The sequence below is a fragment of the Gopherus flavomarginatus genome, chromosome 6 (genome assembly GCF_025201925.1).
Source record: "Gopherus flavomarginatus isolate rGopFla2 chromosome 6, rGopFla2.mat.asm, whole genome shotgun sequence".
In the NCBI taxonomy this organism is placed as follows: domain Eukaryota; kingdom Metazoa; phylum Chordata; order Testudines; family Testudinidae; genus Gopherus; species Gopherus flavomarginatus.
In genome coordinates this window covers 96,886,412-96,912,362 of record NC_066622.1, presented here as the reverse complement: position 1 = coordinate 96,912,362, position 25,951 = coordinate 96,886,412, and the positions used below count along the sequence as shown (strand labels likewise).

At 43.8% G+C, this 25,951-nt stretch overlaps 1 protein-coding gene across 1 annotated transcript; it reads left to right on the top strand.

Annotated features, from left to right (window-relative positions):
* The first annotated feature begins 6,642 nt into the window (after positions 1-6,642).
* On the top strand, positions 6,643-25,860 carry LOC127053958 (uncharacterized). The gene is made up of 2 exons (XM_050959480.1): positions 6,643-6,657; positions 23,347-25,860. Exon 2 carries the CDS (start codon positions 23,978-23,980, stop codon positions 25,652-25,654), a length of 1,677 nt encoding a protein of 558 aa, XP_050815437.1. The 5' UTR covers positions 6,643-6,657; positions 23,347-23,977; the 3' UTR covers positions 25,655-25,860.
* Positions 25,861-25,951: the final 91 nt, after the last annotated feature.

Here is a 25,951-nt window from a genome sequence, read left to right as displayed (position 1 = left end):
ATACAATTGGAAGAAAAATTCTTTTCCCTGAAGGAGTCAGCACTCCCATCTCTTCAGTCAGGAGTTAAGGTAACTCCCAGTACATACTGAGTGCTAGGCTACACTAGCAACGCTAAAGCGTTGCTGCGGCAGTGCTTTAACGTGCCCTGTGTGGTTGCGGTGCAGCACGGGGCAAGAGCTCTCCCAGCGTTCTAAAAAAACCCACCTCAACGAGGGGCCTAGCTCCCAGCACTGCGGCACTGTTTACACTGATGCTTTACAGCGCTGCAACTCGCTGCGCTCAGGAGGGTGGTTTTTTCACACCTCTGAGCCAGAAAGTTGCAGTGCTGTTAATTGCCAGGGGAGACAAGCCCTTAGTCATCCAAGTCCTCTGTCAAGTCTTCCCCTTTATCATTCTTGAAATTCCTACGGTGAAATACAAGCAGAAAAAATAAACTTAAATCCCAACAGCTTTCAGGCCTTCATAGTAGATCATTTAAAAAGCAGAAGATGGCACGGGCCTAATTTTCCTCATTGCAAGCAACTTTTAAAGCGGTCAACACTGTTAGATTGAAGCTCAGCCTGAATTTCTGGAGTGGCCAACATACAATGGAACAGCACTGCTGCATTCCAGGCTCCTACAAACAGCTGATTTTCAGTACATGCCTCTATTACAGCCATATTATCTCTGTAGACACGGTGTAATTTGGGCTAGGTCTACACTTAAAATGCCACAGTGGCACAGTTCCTTTAAATGTAGGCATTACCTCTTGTGACATGAGGTGTTCATCACTGGAGTTAATTCACCTCTCGGAGAAGCAGTACCTAGGTCAAAAGAAGAATTCTTCCATCAACCTAGCACTGTCTACACTGGGGGGTCAGGTCAGTTTAGCTACATCTTTCAGCGGTGTGGATTTTTTCACATCCTTAAGAGAGGTTGCTATGCTGATGTAACTTTTAAATATAGACCAGCCCTTGGTTTAAGCTATCTCAGTGTCTTTTGTAACCAAGATGGGCCCTAAGAACAGAAGCACCACAATCATGTCAGCTGAAACTGTATATAAAATCTATTTTTTTTTAAAAGGTCATTTTTTTCAAATGGCTGTTTTTGCAGTGTAGCAGGGCTCCTTCACTTTCAAAAGGAGCTGTCTGCTAGTTACATATCTGCTTGGCCTGGCCTTTCATCATTATTTGCTGAGGGTTCAATAGCAAGATAACAATAGCAAGAAGTACTGTATTACTTAATCAATATCTCAGAACATGGTGTACATTAAAGGGCCCTTAATGTATACCACAGCTGTGTTTTGAGGCACAGGGCCAAAACTGAATGAGCTTGTAACTGCCCCAGAAAGATATTAATGGAGTATTAACATGTACCCCAGAGAACACTGTGGCTAACAGAACATGTGTCTTTTGTATTTAAAAAGAAGTTTTACAAATGAAATTAAAAAGAGAGTCAGTCCTGCAGTCTTTCCTATTAATTCCCATGGGAATTTCAAGAGAGTAAAGCCTGCATGATCTGACCAAGTTGTGGAGGGGGGGAATATGTACTTCTTTCTCTACACTGTTCTGATCTTGGGGGGGGGGGGGGGGGCTGGGCGGGAATTCATAGCTGAAAGGCAGCAGGAAACAAAAGAAAAGAGAAATTAAAAGCCTTTTCTGTGGCATGTGTTTGTTTTGGTGGAAACCTAGTGGAAAGTTCTCTATGCAGGAGAACTTCATTCTTCCTGAAGGCCTTGTTGTCATTCTTTGGATGAGTAGGGCTGCAAGGGTCTCTCTTCAGAGCTAATTAATAATGCTCCTGGATCAGTGCTGAGCAATTTATCTGAGGCACTCCCAACCTCCAGGGGATTTGTCCCATGATGCATTTCACCTTGAATGAAATCAGTTTTAAAAACAAGTTGCTTTATCTGCACAGCTTTATCTACCCAGTGGATGAGAGACTGAGGGCTGGTCTACACTACAGGGGGAAATCGATCTTAGATACGCAACTTCAGCTATGTGACTAACGTAGCTGAAGTCAAATATCTAAAGATCGGATTACTCACCCATCCTGACCGCGCGGGATCGATGTCCGCAGCTCCCCCTGTCGATTCCGCAACTCCATTGGGGTTGGTGGAGTTCCAGAATAGATATAAGCGCGCTCGGGGATCGATATATCGCGTCTAGATGAGACGCGATATATCGATCCCCGAGCAATCTATTTTAACCCACCGATACGGCAGGTAGTCTAGACATGGCCTGAATCTTGGATTTTTGTGTGACAGAGCAGAGGATTAACCACAATCACCAGCCCAATATTCTCCACCCTTTTGTTGCTCCTCCTTCTTGTAAAAGTGCATCAGACATCCAAGGTTTTTATTATTATTTTATTGTTACTGCTGCGGTCACTTCTTACAGCCCTCCTCTGGCACTGCCCTCATTTACAGCTTTTGACAATGTATCAGCTGCCACAGCACTGTTTTGCACTATCAGTACTGCTAACCCCAGCCTTCAAAAATTGAGAGTCAGACACAGCCTCCTACCTCAATTAAAAATATATTTTAGGTTTTTATTTTCCTTCTGGTGTGTGAGTCTTTCGGGGTTACATTGTCACAAGTGTCTCAAAGCTTGACAATTTAGGCTAGAAACTCACTTTTTAAAATAATGAGAATGAAGTTACATTTACAAAAGACTTTCACCTGACTCCAGGTACCGAGGCGTTACCAAAAAATACCATGACAAATATTGGAAGATTTACAATAAAAATCAAAAAGAGTTGGCAACACTGCTGGAAAAAGCTACGATCAGTATTGTCTTTACCAAGACCGTATAAAGGACAGAAGCTAACACTGCTCTCCCTTCATCCATTTGATTTGCCACCCCAGCACAAACCTTTGCTTTCTGCTTCCCCATGGGTAAAAAATTCTGCTATGAAAAGGATGATCCAAACCTAAGGTGACCAGATGTCCTGATTTCACAGGGACAGTCCAGATACTGTATTTGGGGCTCTCTCTTATATCGGTGCCTATTACCCCCCACCCCCATCCCTATTTTTCACACTTGCTATCTGGTCACCCTAATCCAAACCAGGTGACCTGACAGAGCCTAATTCCTACATCTGTACTAACACTTTTATTAGTAGAACTTATGCTGCTCGGGGGGGGGGGGGGGAACCCTGAGTGACATAGTTTTGCCAGCATAAGTGGTAGTGGGCACAGTGTTATGTCAGTAGGAGAGGTTCTCCTGCCGACATAGCTACTGTGACTCATTGGGGGTGGTTTAATTATGCCCGCAGGAGAGCTCTCTCCCGTCTGCGTAGAGTGCCTACATGGGAGACCTTATAGCAACACACCTGCATCGGTACAGCTGTGCTGCTGTACAGTCTCTTGGTTTTATTTTGAAGGCTATGTCTATACTAAACAACTCCCCTGTATCCCTAAAACAAAAGAGCAAAAACACCAAATAAGTATAGACAACTGAGCTGGTTTTCAGGGATAGGACAAGTTAATCATGTGAGCTGAGATTTTAAAAATAAGAGGTCCCAATGAAGGAGTGGGAGGTCAAACAAATTCCTTTTTGGCTCCTAGACTGTTGTGAAATCTGCAGTCAATTAGGTCAGGGTTAAGCAAAGATGTAAGCAGGAGTTACTCTGAAAAGCAAAGCCACGCCATCCAACCATACTCAAACATTGTAAATCAAAGACTTTGATCCAGATAACAATGTCCGCTGGAGCCTATGAGAATAAATTGATTTCTAATGACCAAAACTCTGACATGAGTCAGAATGAAGCAAAGCTATGTGGGTAAAATGGAAGAACTGATGAGTCTAGATACTCACCGCAAACTTTAACATATTTTCTCGCTGATAATTATTTCACTGTGTCACATGACAGAACACACACTGCCATGATCTATGCCTCAAGGATCTGAGGAGTCAAGCTCAGCATTTCTGTAGGAAAGTCTAAAAATACAGATTTGTCAGAAGCCAAGATTGTCACAACTGAATCTGGCCTTTTAGGCCAGAGAACTCAACCCCCAAATTCTTCTGGAATTGGGATAGAGCTCAAATAAGTCTATCTGCTTTCACCTTCAAGGAAATCCATTTTAAAAACAAGTAGCACCACAAAACATTGGGGGGTTTTCCCCCTAAATTGGCAACACAGAAACACCCCATCAGGTTGGTTTTCAATTTTCAGTTCTGCAGTACAAACACAAAGTTAAAATCAGGAAGAAAGTTGCTCGGTTGCACCACAAATAAGGAAGCCAGACGGTTATAATTCAATACCCTTCTGTTTGCATTTCATATGAGAATGTCCAAAAATACAGCAACGGAACGTGCAATAGCAGGAAAGTCATATACATCCTGCAAGCCAAGTCCTTAGTATGTAGATTTACAATTTAACCAATGCTGGTATTCAGCTGGCAGAATTCAAAGGGGTCTTTTTTCATTTAGTCTGACAGTGACCCAAGAGAGGTACCTGGTACCTTCTTATATTAAAACCATCAGACTTGATACTGACTCAGTATAGATTCATGCCAGCAATGCAAGTGTTATGGCTGATGAGATGAGACAATACTATCCTAAGATCTTCTTTTCAATAGTTGTAGTAACTTTCCTAAAAGATGTTCTCTGAAGAGATAAAGGATGGAAAAACTGTCCCAAAAAGTGAATGTGTGCAGAGAATATTTATGGTTAAGTTATATAAATACAAATAAAAATCAGATCTGAGAAAACTCATCATTCACCATTAGTTTATACCTAATATTTACTGAGTATTAACCACCAGGAAAGATGATCAGAAAGGAAACCTGAAAGCTCTATTTGTCCATCCCTGATACAGGGGCAGAGAAGTGTAGAGAGTCACACTGCCAGCTACAGACACCATGCTCCCACCCCAACAAAGCCTTTTGCATGATAAAGGCCTAAAACAGAAACAGATAAACACAAGAAGTTGCAACTTGAAGAATCACAAATATCAATCATAGCAATAAACACCACATTTTTCTATCTGATAATCTAGATGCATCAAGCCAAAGGTACTGTTAATGCAACTATAGCGAGATAAAAATGGCTCAGTATTTCAACTCAGATTGGTACCAAAAAAGTGGAAAACAGAGCACCCTCCGTCATTGACCTCTGTTTCTTGCACTGAATCCACTCTGTAAATCTCCCCCCAGTCTGTACTTTGTATTGTCCAGGGGCAAATGCTTGCGCTCTCTCTCCATATGCTTGATTAGATAAGGTGAGCAGAGTCTTGATCCCCCGTCATTACCAAATCTGCAGATGTGGGTTAATGAGCGATTTAGGGAAACACTTTTCCATAGAAACAAATGTTATTGGGCTTAGCCTCTCCTGTTTAGTGGGCACCGTCAGACTGCAAGTGTATTCTTCCCTGATTTGGTTCTCCTGACACTGTATTGCAGTCAGAAAGTTCCTTGGAATAATTCACCAGTTTTAAATGCATCAGATTCTACAGACATTTATAGATTCCCCTCCCCCTACTCCATTTTATTTATTTTGTGTTTGTGATTAATGTTCATAAAGACAGTAAAAAGTAAATTTACAGCTTGTATACATCTCTAATAAAATTACAGTTTTACAACTTGTCAAACCTGCAAGACCAGACAATACTACATACCCATAACATTTTAGGGTGAGGATAACCAATAGGGAGAGGAGGAGGGGTTAGGTGGAATAGAAGTCTGGTATTCCTTGAGCCACCTCAACATTTTGTATCCAAGTGTATCTAGAAATGGGGACTAAATTTCTCCTAATTGCTCTCTAAGGCAATAAGCTAGTCTTTCGTTGGCTGCTAACTCAACAGACAGGTCTGAATACCACTTCTCTATTCCAGGGGTAAACCAACCCTTCCCCCGCCCACCACTTAGTGATCTTTGCAAAAAAAAAAAAAGCTTCCCTCACCACCACTTAGTGATCATTGCAGCCCTCGAAAACCAAAGTCTTTGCCGCAGAGTTAAACTCAGGCCATGTCTACATCTAAAATTTTGCAGCGCTGGTTGTTACAGCTGTATTAGTACAGCTGTATAGGGCCAGCGCTGCAGAGTGGCCACACTTACAGCAACCAGCGCTGCAAGTGGTGTTAGATGTGGCCACACTGCAGCGCTGTTGGGCGGCTTCAAGGGGTTTTGGGGAAGGCGAGAGCAAACCGGGGAAGGAGACCAGCTTCGCCGCGGTTTGCTCTCGCGTTCCGCGAACCACCGTGCAAACCGCAGGGAAGGAGACCTGCTTGTTCGGGGAACGCGAGAGCAAACCGCGGCGAAGCTGGTCTCCTTCCCCGGTTTGCTCTCGCGTTCGCCGAACCCCCGAGCAAGCAGGTCTCCTTCCCTGCGGTTTGCACGGTGGTTCGGGGAACGCGAGAGCAAACCGCGGCGAAGCTGGTCTCCTTCCCCGGTTTGCTCTCGCCTTCCCGGAACCACCCAGCAAACCTCAGGGAAGGAGACCTGCTTGCTCGGGGTTCGGGGAACGCGAGAGCAAACCGGGGAAGGAGACCAGCTTGATTACCAGAGGCTTCCTCAGGTATGCTGGGATACCTGCTTATTCCACGGAGGTCAAGAAAAGCGCTGGTAAGTGACTATACTTGATTACCAGCGCTGGATCACCAGCGCTGGATCCTCTACACCCGAGACAAAACGGGAGTACGGCCAGCGCTGCAAACAGGGAGTTGCAGCGCTGGTGGTGCCCTGCAGATGTGTACACCTCCTAAGTTGCAGCGCTGTAACTCCCTCACCAGCGCTGCAACTTTCTGATGTAGACAAGCCCTCAGTTTAGGAGGTAAATAACCTAGAATATAATTTCTGGCTGATGTTTGGCTGCTGAGGCTGAACACTTTTAATTCTTGTGCCCACCTATTTCCACTACTGCCTGACCATTGGCCAGTCTCATAGCATACATATCAGGGTACCTTTTTCTTTGTTGCAAGGCCAACAAACTTCAGAGGGTAAAGCCTAGCTTTTGTGCAACCTCTGTGGCATCCAATGCATTTTGAATACAATCTTTTGGTGTATCAAGCAGATCCTGAGATTTTTTAACATTACAGAATATACCCTGCCACTGGGATTCTATTAGGGATAGTGATGAACTCCAAACTAATGGTACTCTTCTTCATTAGCAAAGTATACATAATGGACATAGGCCTGCAGAGTTTATAAACTATTTCTAAGGTGACCAATAGTTCCGGGACCTCTGGCATTCCTAGGGAATCCAGACTAAACTGATATGTTAGCTTAGCAATGTGTTAGTTGTTAAGTACAGCTACTCTGCTCAGGATGGCTGGTCATAACATTGCTTTGCTGTTAGAAAAGGGACCAAGTTCTCCCAAATTACAGCTTTGTTCCCAATTTGCAATTCTGGGTTGCCCCAAATAGGTGCTTGTGCATGACAATAAGGATGGAATTGGTACCTTTTAGCTAGGATAACCCAGACTCTTTATACAGCAAGGTCAGGGATTGGACACCAGAGCTTCCAAGCTCCTTGCCAGGGAGCAGAAAGCCTGGCAGTCCTGGAAACCCTGGGAGGCCCAATTGGAGCTGGGTTGCCCCCAGTTCTAAGAGACTGCTTCAGCTGCCCCTGGGGAGTTGGGGACAGCCAGCCATTCCATTTTGGTTGGGGGGTGCAGATTCAAACTGGAACAATGAAAAAATGGGGAGTTTCCTTTCTGTGAGAAATTTGTTTCAGTTTTCTTGCCTGCAGGCCACCTCCCCTGTCCCAAGGCAAGAACGTTGGCCCAGCATTGCCTGACATAATGCTTTAATGGCATTGTCTTTTAAGTATTGGGTTATCTAAAGCCAGTGCCTGCCTTCCAGCACTGGAGTATTGCAAACCTAAGGACCTTGCTGCAACATTTGGGTCCTGCAGTGCTTGCTTCCCTGTCTGCAGGGCTTTGGACATAACATGCTAGAGACAACTGCACTCATAGTTTATGACTTTGACTTGAAGATAGTAGCCATGTGCCTCATTAGGACTATATGAGTTGTATGACTGAAGTAGACACCATGTTTTAGGCACCCTTCTGCCCCATATGAGGAATGGAGCATAACAGAAAAGCAACAAAGAATATCCTTATTTACTGTGTATTGCTGAACTGTGCTCCTGGCAGCCAGCCCAACTCCCATTAAAGAAAATAGAAAAACTTCCACTGTTGGTAACGACAATTGGAGCAGGCCTCTGGTCACACACAACTCCACTGAGGAGATCTTCCGAATCAAAAGATATTTGTGTATTTGACAAACTGAGGGCACATGCAGTCAGTATATGAAAAAATATCTTGGTTCTTCTAGCTTTGCCCACTGACCCAGATGGCATCGAGGGACATTTTATCCAGATTGATTTATCCTAACCTTTACAAATACAGTTCTTCATATTTTCTGTGTTAAAAGACTACAGTTGGAAAGGTCACAGAGAAAAAGCAAATTGTGTAAGAGGCACTGACTTTGCCCTTCTGTTCTTGCATAGTTTCTGATTTTTCTTCTCAGATTTTTCTTCTCAGCTGTGGTTTGGGGAATGTGTATTGTGAAAGAAGAAAAAGTGGTGCAGTGACTTCTTTATTTTCCTGCAGCAGCCTTAAAGAAGCAGAAATGAAAACGGAACAGAAACTCTATTGCTGGAGTTATTTCAAGAGCGTACACGTGAGTGTGTACAGCTAGGAGACAATTTGTAAGGTTCATTAGAGACACAGTTAGTGTTGATCACACATATTGAACCTATCCTACCATAGAATGTATATTAAAAAAAAAAAAAAACCGAACACCCTTACCCTGCCCCTGCCCCACCCCTTCTCTGAGACTTCCACCCCCACTTACCCCAGCCCCTCTCCCTCCGTCACTCTCTCCCCGACCCTCACTGACTTTCACCGGGCCTGGGACAGGGGGTTGGGATGCAGGAGGGGGTGAGGGCTCTAGTTGAGGGTGCAGTCTCTCACCTTTCTTTCTTTTTATGAATTAAACCTTTAGATTTTAGATACTAAAGGACTGGCATCAGCATGATTTTTGGGTAAGATCTAAGTCAGTCGGCAACCTTTCAGAAGCAGTGTGCCGAGTCTTCGTTTATTCACTCTAATTTAAGGTTTCGTGTGCCGGTAATACATTTTAATGTTTTTAGAAGGCTCTTTCTATAAGTCTATAATATATAACTAAACTATTGTTGTATGTAAAGTAAATAAGGTTTAAAATGTTTTAAGAAGCTTCATTTAAAATTAAATTAAAATGCAGAGCCCCCCAGACCGGTGGTCAGGACCCGAGCAGTGTGAGTGCCACTGACAATCAGCTTGCGTGCCGCCTTTGGCACATGTGCTATAGGTTGCCTACCCATGATCTAAGTTATATAGTTATGACCTGGGTGTGTAGTTGGTTCTTTGGGATCAGAACAACCTTTTATTTGATGAGACTGGTTGTAAAGAACCACTCACCTTTAAATCCAGTGGTTTTGGGGGTAATACAAGGACTGGAATACCTAAGGAAACTGTTTTTATGACTTGTTAGCCAGTGTGGTGAGACAGAAGTTTATTTTTGTTGCTTGTTTGGTATATCTTATGGAGGAATAACCACTAGTTTGGGGTGTGTCTGCCCTATTTCTCAGCAGTTTGTCCTGAATTTCATTCTCAGTTGTGTGACCCACTAAAGGCACGGTTACAGGGGGTAAGGCAGTCTCTCTGCCTGCCCTGGCTCTGTGCTGCTCCTGGAAGCAGCCAGCATGTCTGGCCCGTAGGTGGAGGTACAGCCAGGTGGCTCTGTCACAAGTGCCACCTCTGCAGCTCTCATTGGCCATGGTTCCCAGCCATCTAGGGGCTGCAGGAACATGCTGGTCACTTCCAGGAGCTGCACTGAGCCATAGTAGGCAGGGAGCGCCAACAGGACTTATCAGCCCAGTCGCTGGTGCTGACCAGAGCCACCAGGATCCCAAACCAGATGCCTGGCAACCCTAGTTCTCCCCTCTTCAGTATGTGTCCCAGAGTACTCTGTGTACTAACCATATTAAGCATGATTACTCAGCAGGCCCAACTAGATTGGGCTGCCCTTCAGGTCTTTGGGAGCTATGACCAATGACAGAAAAACAGCCAAACAAAATATTATTTGGTCTTACAAGTAGGAATAATGCACAACAAGAAAAAGGGGGTTCAATACAAACAGACTAAACTAGGGCTGTAGCGCGATTAAAAAAAATGTATCACACTATTAAACAATAGTCAATTACCATTTTTAAATATTTTTGGATGTTTTCTACTTTTTCAAATATTGATTTCAATTACAATACAGAATACGAAGTATGCATTGCTCACTTTATTTTTTATTACAAGTATTTGCACTGTAAAAATTTTTTCTTTAATTCACCTAATACAAGTACTGTAGTGCAATCTCTTTATTATGAAAGTTGAACTTACATATGTGGAATTATATACAAAAAAACCTGCATTCAAAAATATAACAATGTAACATTTTTGAGCCTGCAAATCCACTCAGTCCTACTTCTTGTTCAGCCAATTGCTCAGACAAACAGGTTTGTTTACATTTGCAGGAGATACTACTTCCCACTTCTTGTTTACAATGAAGAGTCTGGTGGCACCTTGAAGACTAACAGATGTATTTGGGCATAAGCTTTCATGGGCAAAAGCCCACTTCTTCAGATGCATAGAATGAAAATTACAGATACAGGCATAAATATATATTGGCACATGAAGAGAAGGGAGTTACCTTATAAGTGGACAACCAATGTTGAAGGCCAATTTAGTCAGGGTAGATGTAGTTGTGACGGGTTGGATCACAGAAACCCTCTTGGGAGCTGCCACCTGATGTGCCAAGACTATTTCTACCCCTGCCTTCCCTGCCAGCTCGGGGCCCCAGCACCCTGTCTTGCCGAGCCAGACACTCCCGTCTGCTCCAACATAGACCCAGGGTCTGAATTACTTGCCCCAAAGCTGCAGATTTATCTGAAAGCAACTAACAGAAGTGTTCCTATCTTTAACACTGAGATGCCCAACTCCTAATGAGGTCTAAACCCAGATAAATCCATTTTACCCTCTATAAAGCTTATACAGGGTAAACTCATAAATTGTTCGCCCTCTATAACACTGATAGAGAGATATGCACAGTTGTTTGCTCCCCCAGGTATTAATACATACTCTGAGTTAATCAATAAGTAAAAAGTGATTTTATTAAATACAAAAAGTAGGATTTAAGTGGTTCCAAGTAGTAACAGACAGAACAAAGTAAGTCACCAAGCAAAATAAAATAAAATGCGCAAATCTATGTCTAATCAAACTGAATACAGATAATCTCACCAGTTCCAGAATGCTCCCTTTTACAGACTAATCTCCTTTTAGCCTGGGTCCAGCAATCACTCACATACCTTGAAGTCTCTGTCCTTTGTTCCAGTTTCTTTCAGTATCCGGGGGGGCGGAGGAGGGGGTTGGGGGAGGGGTTGAGAGGCTCTCTCTTTAGCCAGATGAAGACAAAATGGAGGGGTCTCCCAGGGGTTTAAATAGACTGTCTCTTGTGGGTGGAGACCCCCTCCTCACTCCTATGCAAAGTCCAGTTCCAAGACGGAGTTCTAGAGTCACCTGGGCAAGTTACATGTCCATGCATGTGTCATAGTATAATTCCCAAATCTGGACCTTAGCGTCCAGGATATGGGTACTAGCATAAAGTCCTCTAAGCTTAATTACCATCTTAGATTCTGTAGCACTGCCACCAATCAGGAATTTCTAGGGCCTGATACCCTCTGGTCCCCCCAAAACCTTCCCTGGGGACCCCAAAACCCAGATTCCTTGAGTGTCACAACAAAGGGGAATAAGCCATTTCCCTTCCCCCCTCCTTTCTTCCTCCCTGGTTACACTAGGAGACCACTGTGATTCAAATCCTTGAATCACCACTTCCCCTCCCTTCTTCCCTGGAGAGAGATACACAGATAAAAGCCGAGAGCAGGTTTTTCTTCCCTCTTCTCCCAGGGGCAATACAGATTCAAGTTCCATGAATGTAACACAAAGAGGAAATTTACCTTTCCCTCCCTGCTCTCTTTCCCTTCTCCCCACCAATTCCCTGGTGGGCACAGACTCAGATCCTTTGAGCCTTAACTTGGAGAAAAAAAATCAGGCAGGTCTTAAAGCAAAACCTTTAATAAAAAAAAAAAGAAAGAAAACAGTAAAAGGCTTATCTCTGCACTTGAGATGGTAAAAAGTTACAGGGTCTTTCAACTTATAAACAATAGAAAGAAACTTTCTCCAGCAGAAACACAATTTAAGCTACTTCCAGCAAGTACACATATGCAAATAAGAAAACAAATTAAAAGACTATAACCGCCTTTTTTCTTACTCACAATTCTGAATAGATAAGAGACTGTAGCAGGAAGATTGTCAGAAACCTGGTTGCACCTCTAGTCCCGTCCAGGACCCAGAGAGAACAAAACCAAAAAACAAAGGCTTCCCTTCACACGAGATTTGAAAGTATCTTGTCTCCTGATCGGTCCTCTGGTCAGGTGTTACAGGTCACTGTTTGTTAACCCTTTACAGGTGAAAGAGACATTAACCCTTAACAATCTGTTTATGACAGCATGACTCACAGTCTTTACAGGCAGAAGCCAATTTCCACATGGTATCTTGTATGTCTCCAGGAGGACTTCTTATGTGGATTGGAGCATTCCAAGATGCATTGTTCCCCAAGTGCTTCCTGATCGGGTACTTAACCTTGCGAATACCTTCCTAAAGAAGCTGACCAAATGCCTCTCAAAGCTTACTTAGATATCAAGCAAGTATACAGCCAATATTCTTAACCTCAAGTACAAAATGATGTATGTGTACAAATAGGATGAATAGATATAGTAAACCATAACCTTTACAGAGATGTTACATGGCACAGGCAGCACAAAACATATTCCAGTGATGTCATATTCCCATAAAGCATTATGGGGTACAGCGTCACAGAAGTCCACTCCCAATAATTGATGAGGAGGTGTCAATACCAAGAGAAATCCATCAACTTCATGGAAAAACTCACACAGATAAAGACAGACATCATCTTCCTCTCCAAGTGCAAACAGATGGACATCATACCAAATGGACTGAAGGTAAAAAAAAATCCATTGCAATTGACATACTACACTGAGTATGGTGAGAGACTGTACCACACACTCCCAAAGAAACCGAGGAACCACCTGATCAGCATCCTGTACAGCAAACAGGAGAAGATCAAGAATGGTTTTGTATGAGAGTCTCCAGTTTTGAGAGCTCAATCTTCCACGCAAACTTTCATGTGGCTGGACTTTACAACACAAGACAAGCCATTTACAATGCACACTTTACTTCTCTACAGAGGGAAAAGGACAGTAAACTATCTAAACTCCTACGTGCCACAGGAGGATACAACCGTGGTACCCTTAACTCACCCAACAATACTGTTAATCTATCCAACCACATCTCGGGGACTCTTCTTCTGCCCCACCACCCCCACACACATGATACAGTTCTGCAGTGATCTGGAAGCCTACTTTCGCCATCTCCAAACCAAGGAATATTTTCAACACGCCACTGAACAGAGCACTGACCTACAGGAACCCTCCTACCAACACTACAAAAAGAAGAATTCTGCATGGACTCCTCCTAATGATCGAAATGACAGACTGGACTTTTACATAGGGTGCTTCTGCAGACATGCACAGGCTGAAATTGTGAACAAGCAGCATCACTTGCCCCATAACCTCAGCTGTACAGAACACAACACCACCCACAGCCTCAGAAACAACTCTGATATTATAATCAAAAGGGCTGACAAAGGAGGTTCTGTAGTCATAATGAACAGGTCGGATTATGAACAGGAGGCTGCCAGGCAACTCTCCAACACCATATTCTACAGGCCACTATCCTCCGATCCCACTGAAGGGTACCAAAAGAAACTACCCCATCTGCTCAAAAAACTCCCTGCTGCAGCATAGGAACAAATCTACACAGACATACCCCTAGATCCCCGATCAGTGGTATTCTATCTGCTACCCAAGATCCATAAACCTAGAAATCCTGAACGCCCCATCATCTCAGGCATTGGCACTCGTACATCAGGATTATCTGGCTATTTGGACTCTCTCCTCAGACCATACGCTATCAGCACTCCCAGCTATCTTCGGGATACCACCAACTTCCTGAGAAAACTACAATGCATTCACATGTGTCTGATGAAGTGGGTATTCACCCACGAAAGCTTATGCTCCAATACGTCTGTTAGTCTACAAGGTGCCACAGGACTCTTTGCTGCTTTTGCAGATCCAGACTAACACTGCTACCCCTCTGATACGCTACAATGCATTGGTGATCTTCCCAAAAACACCATCCTGCCCACCATAGATGTAGAAGCCCTTTACACCAATATTCCACACAAGGATGGACTACAAGCTGTCAGGAACAGTATCCCTGGTGTACCACGGCACACCTGATGGCTGAGCTTTGTGACTTTGTCCTCACCCACAACCATTTCAGATTTGGGGACAACCTATACCTTCACGTCAGCAGCACTGCTATGGGTACCTGCATGGCCCCACAGTATGCCAACATTTTTATGGCTGACTTAGAACAACGCTTCCTCAGCTCTTGCACCCTAATGCCCCTCCTCTACTTATGCTACATTGATGACATCTTCATCATATGGACCCACGGGAAGGAGTCCCTTGAAGAATTCCACTTGGATTTCAACAATTTTCACCCCACCATCAACCTCAGCCTGGACCAATCCACATACGAGATCCACTTCCTGGACACTACAGTGCAAATAAATGATAGTCACATAAACACCACCCTATACCGGAAACCTACTGACCACTATACTTATCTACATGCCTCCAGCTTCCATCCAGGACACATCACACGACCTACTAGATTACAGCCAAGGCTTAAGATACAATTGCATTTGGGCCAATCCCTCAGACAAACACCTACAAGATCTATATCAAGCCTTTTTTGAAACTACAATATCCACCTGGGGAAGTGAGGAAACAGATTGACAGCGAGACGGGTATCCAGAAATCACCTATTATAGGACAGGCCCATCAAGGAAAAACAGAACACCACTGGCCATCACATACAGCCCCCAGCTAAAACATCTCCAGTGCATCATCAACGATCTACAATCTATCCTGGAAAATGATCCCCCACTCTCACAAGCCTTGGGAGGCAGGCCAATCCTCACTTACAGACAGCCCCCCAACCTGAAGCAAATACTCACCAGCAGCTACACACCACACCACAAACACTAACCCAGGAACCAATCCCTGCAACAAACCCCATTGCCTTTTCTGTCCCCATATCTATTCAGTGACACCATCACAGGACCCAACCACACTAGTCACACCATCAGAGGCTCTTTCACTTGCACATCTACCAATGTGATATATGCCATCATGTGCCAGCAATGCCCCTCTGCCATGTACATTGGCTAAACAGTCTCACTGTAAAAGGATAAATGGACACAAATCAGACATCAGGAATGGTAACATACAAAAGCCAGTAGGAGAAGAACTTCAGTCTTGCTAGACACTCAATAACAGATTTAAAAGTAGCCACACTTCAACCAAAAAAACTTCAAAAACAGACTTCAAGGAGAAACTGCTGAACTACAATTAATTTGCAGATGTAACACGATCAATCTGGACTTGAATAGAGACTGGGAGTGGCTGGCTCACTACAAAAGCAATTTTCCCTCTCTTGGTATTGACACCTCCTCATTAATTATTGGGAGTGGACCATATCCATCCTGACTAAATTGGCCTTTGACATTGGTTCTCCACTTGTAAGGTAACTCTCATCTCTTCATGTGTCAATACATATTTATGCCTGAATCTGTAATTTTCACTCCATGCATCTGAAGAAGTGGGTTTTTTACCCACAAAGCTTATGCCCAAACAAATCTGTTAGTCTTTAAGGTGCCACCAGACTCCTCATTGTTTCTGTGGATACAGACGAACAGGGATACCCCTCTGATACTTGTTTACAATGTCACCTGAAAGTGAGAACAGGCGTTGGCATGGCACTGTTGTAGCTGGCGTCACAAGATATTTACGTGCCAGATGTGCTAAAGATTCCAATGTCCATTCATGCTTCAAACGCAATTCCAGGGAACGTGCGTCCATGCTGATGATGGGTTCTGCTCAATAACAATCCAAAGCAGTGCAGACCGACGCATGTTCATTTTCATTATGAGTCAGATGTCACCAGCAGAAGGTTGATTGTCTTTTTTGGTGGTTCAGGTTCTGTAGTTTCTCTTTTAAGACTTTTCTTTTAAGACTTTTGAAAGTACTTTCCACACCCTATCATGATCAGATTTTGGAAGGCAATTCAGACTCTTAAACTTTGGGTTGAGTGCTGTAGCTAGCTTTAGAAATCTCACATTGGTACCTTCTTTGCATTTTGTCAAATCTGCAGTGAAAGTATTCTTAAAATTAACAACTTTGTGCTGGGTCATCATCCAAGACTGCTATAACATGAAATATATGGCAGAATGCGGGTAAAACAGAGATGGGGACATACAATTCTCCCTGAGAAGTTCAGTCACAAATTTAATTGATGATTATTTTTTTTTAATAAGTGTCATCAGCATGGAAGCATGTCCTCTGGAATGGTGGCCGAAGCACGAAGGGGCATACGAATGTTTAGCCTATCTGGCACATAAATACCTTGCAATGCCGGCTACAAAAGTTCCATGAAAATGCCTTGTCAAGGCTGATTCCCCATTCTGGAACTTAGGCTTCTGCTAGATTTTAAAAGAGCAATTCCAAAAATTAAGCACCCAAAATAGCTTTCTTGGGGGTTCATCTTAAAGGTTACAAGCAAAACAAAAGTACCTAGGGTTAGCACAGAGGAGTCCACAAGCCAATGAGAAATAAAAGGAATAACCCTAATTGCATTTTTCTAGACATTCCCTGATTACTTGCATATTTGGGGTTTCAGATAAGCAGGGTTGAGGTATGATTTGATGCTTTTTCATTGCTGGTTTTAAAGCTTTTTATAGCATAACTGCAGCCCTGTCCTGCTCTGTTCCCTTTCTCCAGAGAACAACAACAGCCACAAAGGGAAAGTTTTTTTCCCCATTTTAAGAAGTTCTAGCCTTCCCATTGGCTCTTTTGGTCAGGTGCTGACTCCCTTTTCTTTACCTGGGGGACTTTTTAACCCTTTACAGGTAAAGCAAGCAGAGGAGAGCCACCAAGAAGGACTTTATAACTGCCTGGCTGGCTGTTATTAAAAGGGAGCTATCCCCCTCTCCCTTCATTTATCACATGCCTGTTCTCACTTTCTGGTGACATTGTAAATAAGAAGTGAGCAGCATTATCTCCTGTAAATGTAAACAAACTTGTTTGTCTTAGCTGTTGACTGAACAAGAAATAAGACTGAGTGGACTTGTAGGCTCTGAAGTTGTACATTGTTTTGGTTCTGAGAGCAGTTATGTAACAGAAAAAAATCTACATTTGTAAATTGTACTTTTACAACAAAGAGATTGCACTACAATACTTGTATGAGGTGAATTGAAAAATTCTATTTTTCATTTTCACAGTGCAAATATTTGTAATCAAAACATACACTTTGATTTCAATTAGAACACAGAATACAATATATATGAAAATTATAGAAAAAATATTTCATAGAATATCAGGGTTGGAAGGGACCACAGGAGGTCATCTAGTCCAACTCCCTGCTCAAAGCAGGACCAATCCCCAACTAAATCATTCCAGCCAGAGCTTCGTCAAGCCTGACCTTAAAAACTTCTAAGGAAGGAGATTCCACCACCTCCCTAGGTAACCCATTCCAGTGCTTCACCATCCTCCTAGTGAAAAAGTTTTTTGCTAATATCCAACCTAAACCTCCCCCACTGCAACTTGAGACCATTACTCCTTGTTCCGTCATCTGATACCACTAAGAACAGTCTAGATCTATCCTCTTTGGAACCCCCTTTCAGGTAGTTGAAAGCAGCTATCAAATTCCGCCCTCATTCTTCTCTTCAGCAAACTAAACAATCGCAGTTCCCTCAGCCTCTCCTCATAAGTCATATGCTCCAGCCCCATAATCATTTTTGTTGCCCTCCTCTGGACTCTTCCCAATTTTTCCATATCCTTCTTGTAGTGTGGGGTCCAAAACTGGACACAGTACTCCAGATGTGGTCTCACCAATGTCGAATAGAGAGGAATGGTCATGTTCCTCGATCTGCTGGCAATGCCCCTACTTATACAGCCCAAAATGCCATTATCCTTCTTGGCAACAAGGGCACAGTGTCAACTCATATCCAGCTTCTTTTCCACTGTAACCCTTTGGTCCTTTTCTGCAGAACTGCTGCCTAGCCACTCGGTCCCTAGTCTGTAGCAGTGCATGGAATTCTTCCTTCCTAAGTGCAGGACTCTATACTTGTCCTTGTTGAACCTAATCAGATTTCTTTTGGTCCAATCCTTTAATTTGTCTAGGTCTCTCTGTATCCTATCCCTACCCTCCAGTGTATCTACCACTCCTCCAAGTTTAGTGTCATCTGTAAACTTGCTGAGGGTGCAGTACATGCCATCCTCCAGATCATTAAATTTAAATTGGCATTCTGTTGTTTAACAGCGCAATTAGTCACAATTAATTTTTTAATCACAATTAAATTTTTTGAGTTAATTGTGTGAGTTAACTACGATTAATCGGCAAGCCTGGTCTAAACACATCTGTCTGACCTAAAGCTTAGGCAGGTCTATCTAGATCTTCCCCCTTTTGGGGTTTATTCAGCTTGCCCACAGTCCATGTCCCTCTCTGACCATCTCCTCTAGGGAGTATGTCCCCTAATATCCACTCCCAAACTCCTTTATCTCCCTGTATCACATCACGTTCTCAAACTGGTTTATGCAATGCTGGGGGTTGGGGGAGACACTTCACAGCCATTGTTCTCTACATTGTCTTTTAAGTATTGTTAAGTAGGGGGCTATCAGAGGTATTTGTCTGCTTTCCTATATGGGCTGTGTGCTCCTGTTGGAATTAACCCCTTTGTAATCAACCCCTTCACAGCCACCAAACAAAGAGAAGAGCATACAGTATTCATAAAATTTTATTAAAGTTAATGTTTAAAATTATATATACACAAGTTAAGAGGGAAGGTACTGTATATCTGGGGTCAGGCTTGAGTTATGAGGGATTACACATATTGGTTATCAGGATCGTGAGATACATACATATCACATAATCAGCATAGACCCAGATTGGGGTGCGGGAATTTTTAAAGTATCAGTGGATAAGTGGGCTCAGGTATGCCAAGTCAGTATCAGTGTCACGAATAAGTACATGGGTGGGGTGTGTTCCTTGACTCGTCAGGGAAGGAAGTGGGTTATTTCCCTAGTTGGCGGTCTTGATTACTCAACATTGTATTGACGGTGTCCCGTGATGTGCTCCGTGTAGATGTCTCTGTATAGCTGTCTTGTGAGCTGGGCATAGCATTGACCAACTTTGCACGCTCTCAGTACCGGCTCGTTGTGGGGGTCCCACAAGCCCAGGGCTCCCACGATCAGGGCGTGTATCTGGACCTGGTAGCCCTGGGCTCTCAGGATGTCTGCCAGCAGGGTGTACTTCAACGCCTTCAATGCCCTTCATAATAGGTGTCCTGACCAAACTAGGTAATTACATTCTTCCCTGAATACCTTCTACATTTCCACATCTACACAGTTTTCCTTCTCCTGGCTTAAACTTCTGTACAGACTTATAAATAGCTACTGAATTCCACCCCAAACATGGGTGCATGCAAACAGGAATCACTTAATTCACAATTTAAAAAGGGCTTTTTGTAACCCAGAAGAAGGAAAGTCAGTGAATCCTTCAGCAGATGCTTAGAATCAAGGAATTAAAAGCCACACCGTGGAATGTGGAGGATCTTGTAAATTCTTTGATCTGGATAGGGTGACCAGATGTCCCATTTTTATAGGGATAGTCCCATTTTTGGGGGACTTTTTCTTATATAGGCGCCTATTACCCCCCGCCCCCATCCCATTTTTTCACAGTTGCTATCTGGTCACCCTAGGCCTGGGCCCATTATTTAGCTTAGGAATTTTACAAGCTCCAGGTATCTCCTCGGCCACCCATTTTGATTTTCCTACCACTCTCCCACTTGTTTCTTTAAGCAAAAAACCAAAGAAACTAAATGCAACACATTAGCATTAATACAACATTAAGTTGAAATATCAAGCAGTTAAAAGTGAAGTCATTCCAAAAGTTAAGGTGTCTGCCACATTAATTCAGCTGCTTTGCACATATTTATCATTTTGTATTTCTGTTTGTTTTAAAATGTAAACTTTAATGTATTGTTGTTCCCTACTGAGGTAAGTCTACCACTAAATATACTGTATGGTGAAAGGCTCCTGTTGACCTTAGATCAGGTCCTAACCCAACAGGTGCAGTACTACCCTCTGGACTTACACTGTAGCAAAAACCTGAGTTTGCATGGAGAAATTAGAAGCCAGATGTTCTTTCCTTGTGAAGGTGCTGCTGGATTGATGAGAGAAGCAGCTCTGAGCAGCTACCCTACAGCAGCCATTCACCACACAGCAATAGGAAGTTACAGACAGCTAGAGATTAATCCTTCTGCTAGTTTCAACTTCTGGCTGGGCTGCTGCAGTTAAGAGTAGGAAGTGAAACAGGGAAGTGTTGCCAGACTGAAAGTTCCTGTCCAGCCCTTTGTACCCAAAGATGGCACTTTTATTACTGTATTTTTGTTGTGCTAGATAAGGCACCTATGCTTTGCCATAGCTAAAATGTGCTAGACAATGTCCTTGCTCTCAGAGGGCTTAGGTATAAAAGACCTGCACAGACAGTGCAACACAACATAATTCGTGCAGTTAAATTAGATTGCAGAGTGCTATATGGTCACAGCTGGAGCGCAACAGGGAACACGTGGTCTGGAGGAGGAAAGAAGAAACTAAGAAGGTACTTGGGGGAGATGCTTGGGCAGAATGTAGAGAGAGAGAGAAAGGTATTGTAGGATGAGTTGAAGTCACAATTATACATACCTCGTTCTATTAATCGATAAGCATTCATACAGCACTTATCACAGGTAAGCTCTGCAAAAGGGTTCAACCACAGTAAGGTTCAGGCATGGGCAGTGTTAGCAACAGTTTTGGAAATAAGGAAGGGACTCCTGAACTTTATATGGGAAAAAATGAAGCAAGAGAGAGTAGGTGGTGACATGGTCAAAAGGACAATAATGGCCAGAATCCAGGAGGTTTCAGATTTAGGGATTAAAAATAAAAAGAGCAAGACTGAAAAAAGATAAGGCAAATTCTGTGTGCTTTAACTTCTCTCTTGGAACCTTTGTGACATCAAGAGAGAAGGGGTCAGAGTACAGAAACATTCAGAATCAAGAAAAATGTGAATTTTGTGGGGCATCTGGGAGGAGAGAAGGAGTCAAAACAAGATTCTACTACACTTCAGAGAGAAATCCTTTGGGAGACCATCAGTACCAGCCCTTAAATCAACCAGCAGGGTTCACTGGAAATGGTGTGAGCCTCACTCCCAGCACTCAGGGCTGAATATACTGATCCAGTTCATATCATGTTGCATACAGGCTGTAACAAGTTATATTAGACTAGGTCAAACTGTAGGAACTTGAATCTTGCTGTAGAAGGGTCATGGGACTATACCAGACTGCATGAGGCTGGATGAAGTACTATACATACACAGCTGAGGGGAAGCTCACTTGGAAGAAAGGGCTGCCTCAAGAGATTGTATTTTTGATACAGTTTTCCAGCCTCTACAGTAAAAAAAAAAAAAAAAAAAAAAAAAAAATGCAGCCTGAATCCTCTCTGTAGTATCCCCAGTTCTCAGTCATTGCAGACTATTAGCAGCAGCAAGGCAGCCCGGTCTAGGGGCCACAATGCTGGTGCAGCTCAAGAATGGCCCACTGCACCCCACACAGCCAGGACTGCTCCCCTTCCTGATTAGGAGTGGGGCATTTTGTATGGAAGGCTTTTGCATCTTGTCCTGGGGATCCTCAGGCTAGCACCTAGCTTTGGGCACTGTATCCCAAAATGGTGGAGGCCCAGTGGGGGGAAGAGTTGTGAGCACTTGCGTTCCTTGGTCCCTCTGGAAACAGGCACGGAAGACAGGTGGGTGGAAGTCAGTAGTTTGGCACAAATCAGTGTAGTAGTAGGATTTTATTTCTGTATTTTATATAATTTAGAATAAAAAATAATAACGTAGCACGTATTAAATGTATTTTGTATGATTTGATCATATCCTGGCAGCCACCATTTTTTAATAACAGAAAGGAATGGGCCAATAGGTAGAGACACATCAGCCAGAATCTGTGTCTTGACTGATTTCAGAGCAGTAACAGACCTTTGAGGGTCAACAATTTGTTGGAGGTTTAGCATTTTAAAATCATTAAAAGAATGCCATGATTGGTTTTGTTTGCATTGCAATTTGATGTTCCTGTTCAAAATGTTCTGTGTCAATTAATTCTCTTTTGTGTGTGAATGAGGAATTTGTGTTTAGAGATAAGTGTGAAGGCCATCGCTGAACCAGCTGTATGAGGGAAGAACTGAAAACAGATGCAAGGGTGCCAGAAAGCTGCAACACTCCACAATTCAAATGTCAGAGGAGGGCAGATTGACAACTCTAAAAATGAGACAGGCACCTATCAATGGGGACAAAATAGCTATGATCAAAACCAGCACAGGATAACTCCCTGCGGAACTTAATAAAAGAACAAGATAAAGGATGAGAAGGACAATTTAAGAAAACAAGCACTTGTCAAACAACAATTAATTACAGCACAATGGTGCAAGACTCATTGGTCCCAATAAAGGAAAATCACTATATAAACAGGGTGCCTTGCCATGAAACTTTCGGTTCATCCTGCCAAGACTTCCCCGGAGCATCGTGTCATGACCGATGGAACCCAGCTCCTCCCTACCTGTGATCAACCTAGCTGGCCACTAGATTGATCTGGACTCTGAACTGGTAACTAAAACATCGACTGGCAGGACAGTGTGTGTACGTGTGTGGTGTAATTTAATGCATATGCTAATTGTTGTATCTTCAGTAAATGTGGCTTATTGTCTTTTCCCCTGAAAAAAGATCCCGTGTGCTTCTTATAAGCATAACATCAGAACTGAGCTGCATAATCTCACAACCACGGGTTTTGGCCTGTAAAGTAAACTCAGGAGTTTGGGTGTTACCTGAGAAGATCCCAGTTTTGGGCTCACACTATTAAATGTAAGATCATTGGTTAATAAAGTTCCAGTTGCCCAAGATTTATTTAAGGGCAAGGCCCTGACCTCACATATAAAACCTGACTGGATTGTTCCACTGGGTTGGTTTTGGCACAGTTGATACTGACAGGGTATTCAGTGCAACATGACTCTCAGAAAGCATGGTGGGGTAAAAGGGAGGTAATGTGGCTATGCTGTTGTTGGGTCTAAACTTTTGGTGAACTTTGGGGAGCCAAAACACACCCAGACTGGCCGTCTCTGCATAATCCTTTCTGAACCCTTTATCGAACAAAGCACTGACCTGCAAACTACTCATGACACCCCCTTTCTCAAGTAGCCATTAGCCTTTATCTCTATGCATTTACTTGTTAAACTTGCTTTTCCTGTAAAATCTTGATTGATTATGCATGACCATTATCTTTTGTTAATCACTTTGTTTACTTCTGTGTATAAATATTGATGCTCACCCCTAAAAAAGGGGCCACACTTAATCTAAAGCTTTTAGAGCTAAGGATAGTGTGAGCCCGTTGATCAACGCATTGGTGTCTGGTCTCTGACAGAATTGTGTGCCCCATACCAACTCCGCACGAACTCGGGTGCTGGAGAGGTGAGTGAGGACTTGCTTTATTACCTAACAATTTGGGGGCTTGTCCGGGATTCCTTCTGGTGCGGTACCTCTGTCCAGTGGTCAGACCACTCATATATGAATTGGCAAGGCGCCACAGGAGATTTCTCCCAGCCAATTCAATATTGAGGGGTCGTGTACTGGACAGCAGGGTAAACGCCAGTTGGAGGGCTCCTGTCAGACACCATGGGTCAAGGGACTAGCGTGCCTCTTGAGAGTCCGTTGGGGATTGTAAATAAGTTATGGAACGAAGGGAAACTCCCAGTACAGACAGGAATGTCTAGGAAGAAGTTGTACACACTATGTGTAAGGAATTGGACTGGGTATACCGCGGTATTGGCCGACCTGGAGATGAGGTGGCCTTCGTATGGCTCTTTCGAACAGGCTGCCTTAAGAGGAGTAAAGAGCCAGATCGAAAAAGACCATCCGGGACAGTTATGTTACTGGTTTTGTTGGGACACAGCAGCAGAGCTGTGGAAATCTTTAAAAATTATGGCAGTCAGGTACTCTCCCGAGAGTGAACCCCCTCCAGGTTATTTCGATGAAGGGTGTAGACCACGGCGTGTTTTGACTCGTCAGCTGGTCCCCTCTGCACCTGCCCCTATTCCTCCGCAGGGGGACTCTCTCCTTGTAGCAGAGGGGAATCTGCAGGATACCAGATTGGAATTTCTGCAGAAGGATGAGGAGGAAATGGAGGGGCAAACCTCGGGAGGAGTGGTTACTAGGCTAATGTCCAAGCAGGTACGGCAGGGTGCATGCCCCCCCCCCGAGGATAGCCCAGAGGATGTCCCCGTCAAATCTCTTGCGAGTAATAAAAGTATAGTTAGAGAGATGCCTTTACAGGTGCACGATCAACCTTATATGGGCAATGGTGGACGGTTACAACATGCTAATATTGTGGAATATAAAGGATGGCTAGAATGGGACTTGAAAGAGTGGGGACAGTTGTCAGGGTCTTTTGGGGAAAATCCCCGAAAGATCATAGAACTTCTAGAAAGATTGTTTTTAAGTTATAATCCTACTTATACGGATGTGGATCAGTTGTTAAGTAGAGTTTTGACCGGAGAGGAACGTAGTAGATTGTGGATGGCAGAAAGGACATGGGGAGATAGCAATGCAGTTAATCGTACTTGGATGGATAGGCGGGATCTGGCCGCTGGCTGGAATCCCCTAGACTGGACTCAGCCAAGGCTGACTCAGCTGCGAACAGATCGAGAGCGATTGTTAGAGAGACTCAAGGAAATGGCTCGCCGCTCGCCTAATCAGGCTAAGTTCATGCAGATTCGGCAGGAATCTGATGAGCCGCCCAGAAAGTTCTGGTCGAGGCTATTGGAGGGGGCCCGAATGTTCACTCAGATGGATCCTGAGAGAGAAGCAGACCACCCTACTCTTATTTCATTTTTTGTGAATCAGTCGGTGCCCCCTGTAAGGGATTACTTCTTAAAGTTTCGCCCTGGTTGGGGAGGTGAGTCAGTCACTTCAGTGTTGGACGTAGCTGATTTTGCCTGGGAGAAAGAAAGGGAAAGTAGTAAAAAGAAAGAGAAAAAGGAAGAATATAAGCTGATGGCTTTAGCTTTTCACGGCGGTGTTCGAGGCAAAGGCCGTGGCCGTGGCAGGGGATTCCAGGGTGCTCGGGGAAGAGGGTCCTGGCGACCCCAGCCATCAGGAAATTGTTTTCAGTGCGGACAGCCCGGTCACTTTAAACGTGAATGCCCCTGGGGACGCCCAGAGGGTCTGGCTGCATCCGCAGATGCTTATACAAGTGAGGAATACACCCCTGCACCACCAGCTCAGCCCATTCCCCAGGCCTGGATCAACTACGGGAAACAGCAGCAGCCGCAGCAAACTCAGCCTCCTCAATGACGGTACCCCGGGGGCGAAGGCAAACAATGTGATGGTCTTATTTCCTTAATGTCTTTAGCCGGCTCCTTTCTCACTTTCTCCCCTCCCAGCAAGGAGCCTCGTTTAACCCTTTCAGTCCAGGGACTGCCTGTCTCTTTCCTCATTGATACTGGGGCTACTTTCTCTCTTTTAAATCATGCCCCCTCTCCCTGGCTATCCTCTGAGGTTAAAACTGCGACTGGGGTGGAGGGCAACCCACAGTCTCTGGAACTCACTTTGCCTTTGAATGTTGTTTATGCTGATAAATGTTTTCCTCAC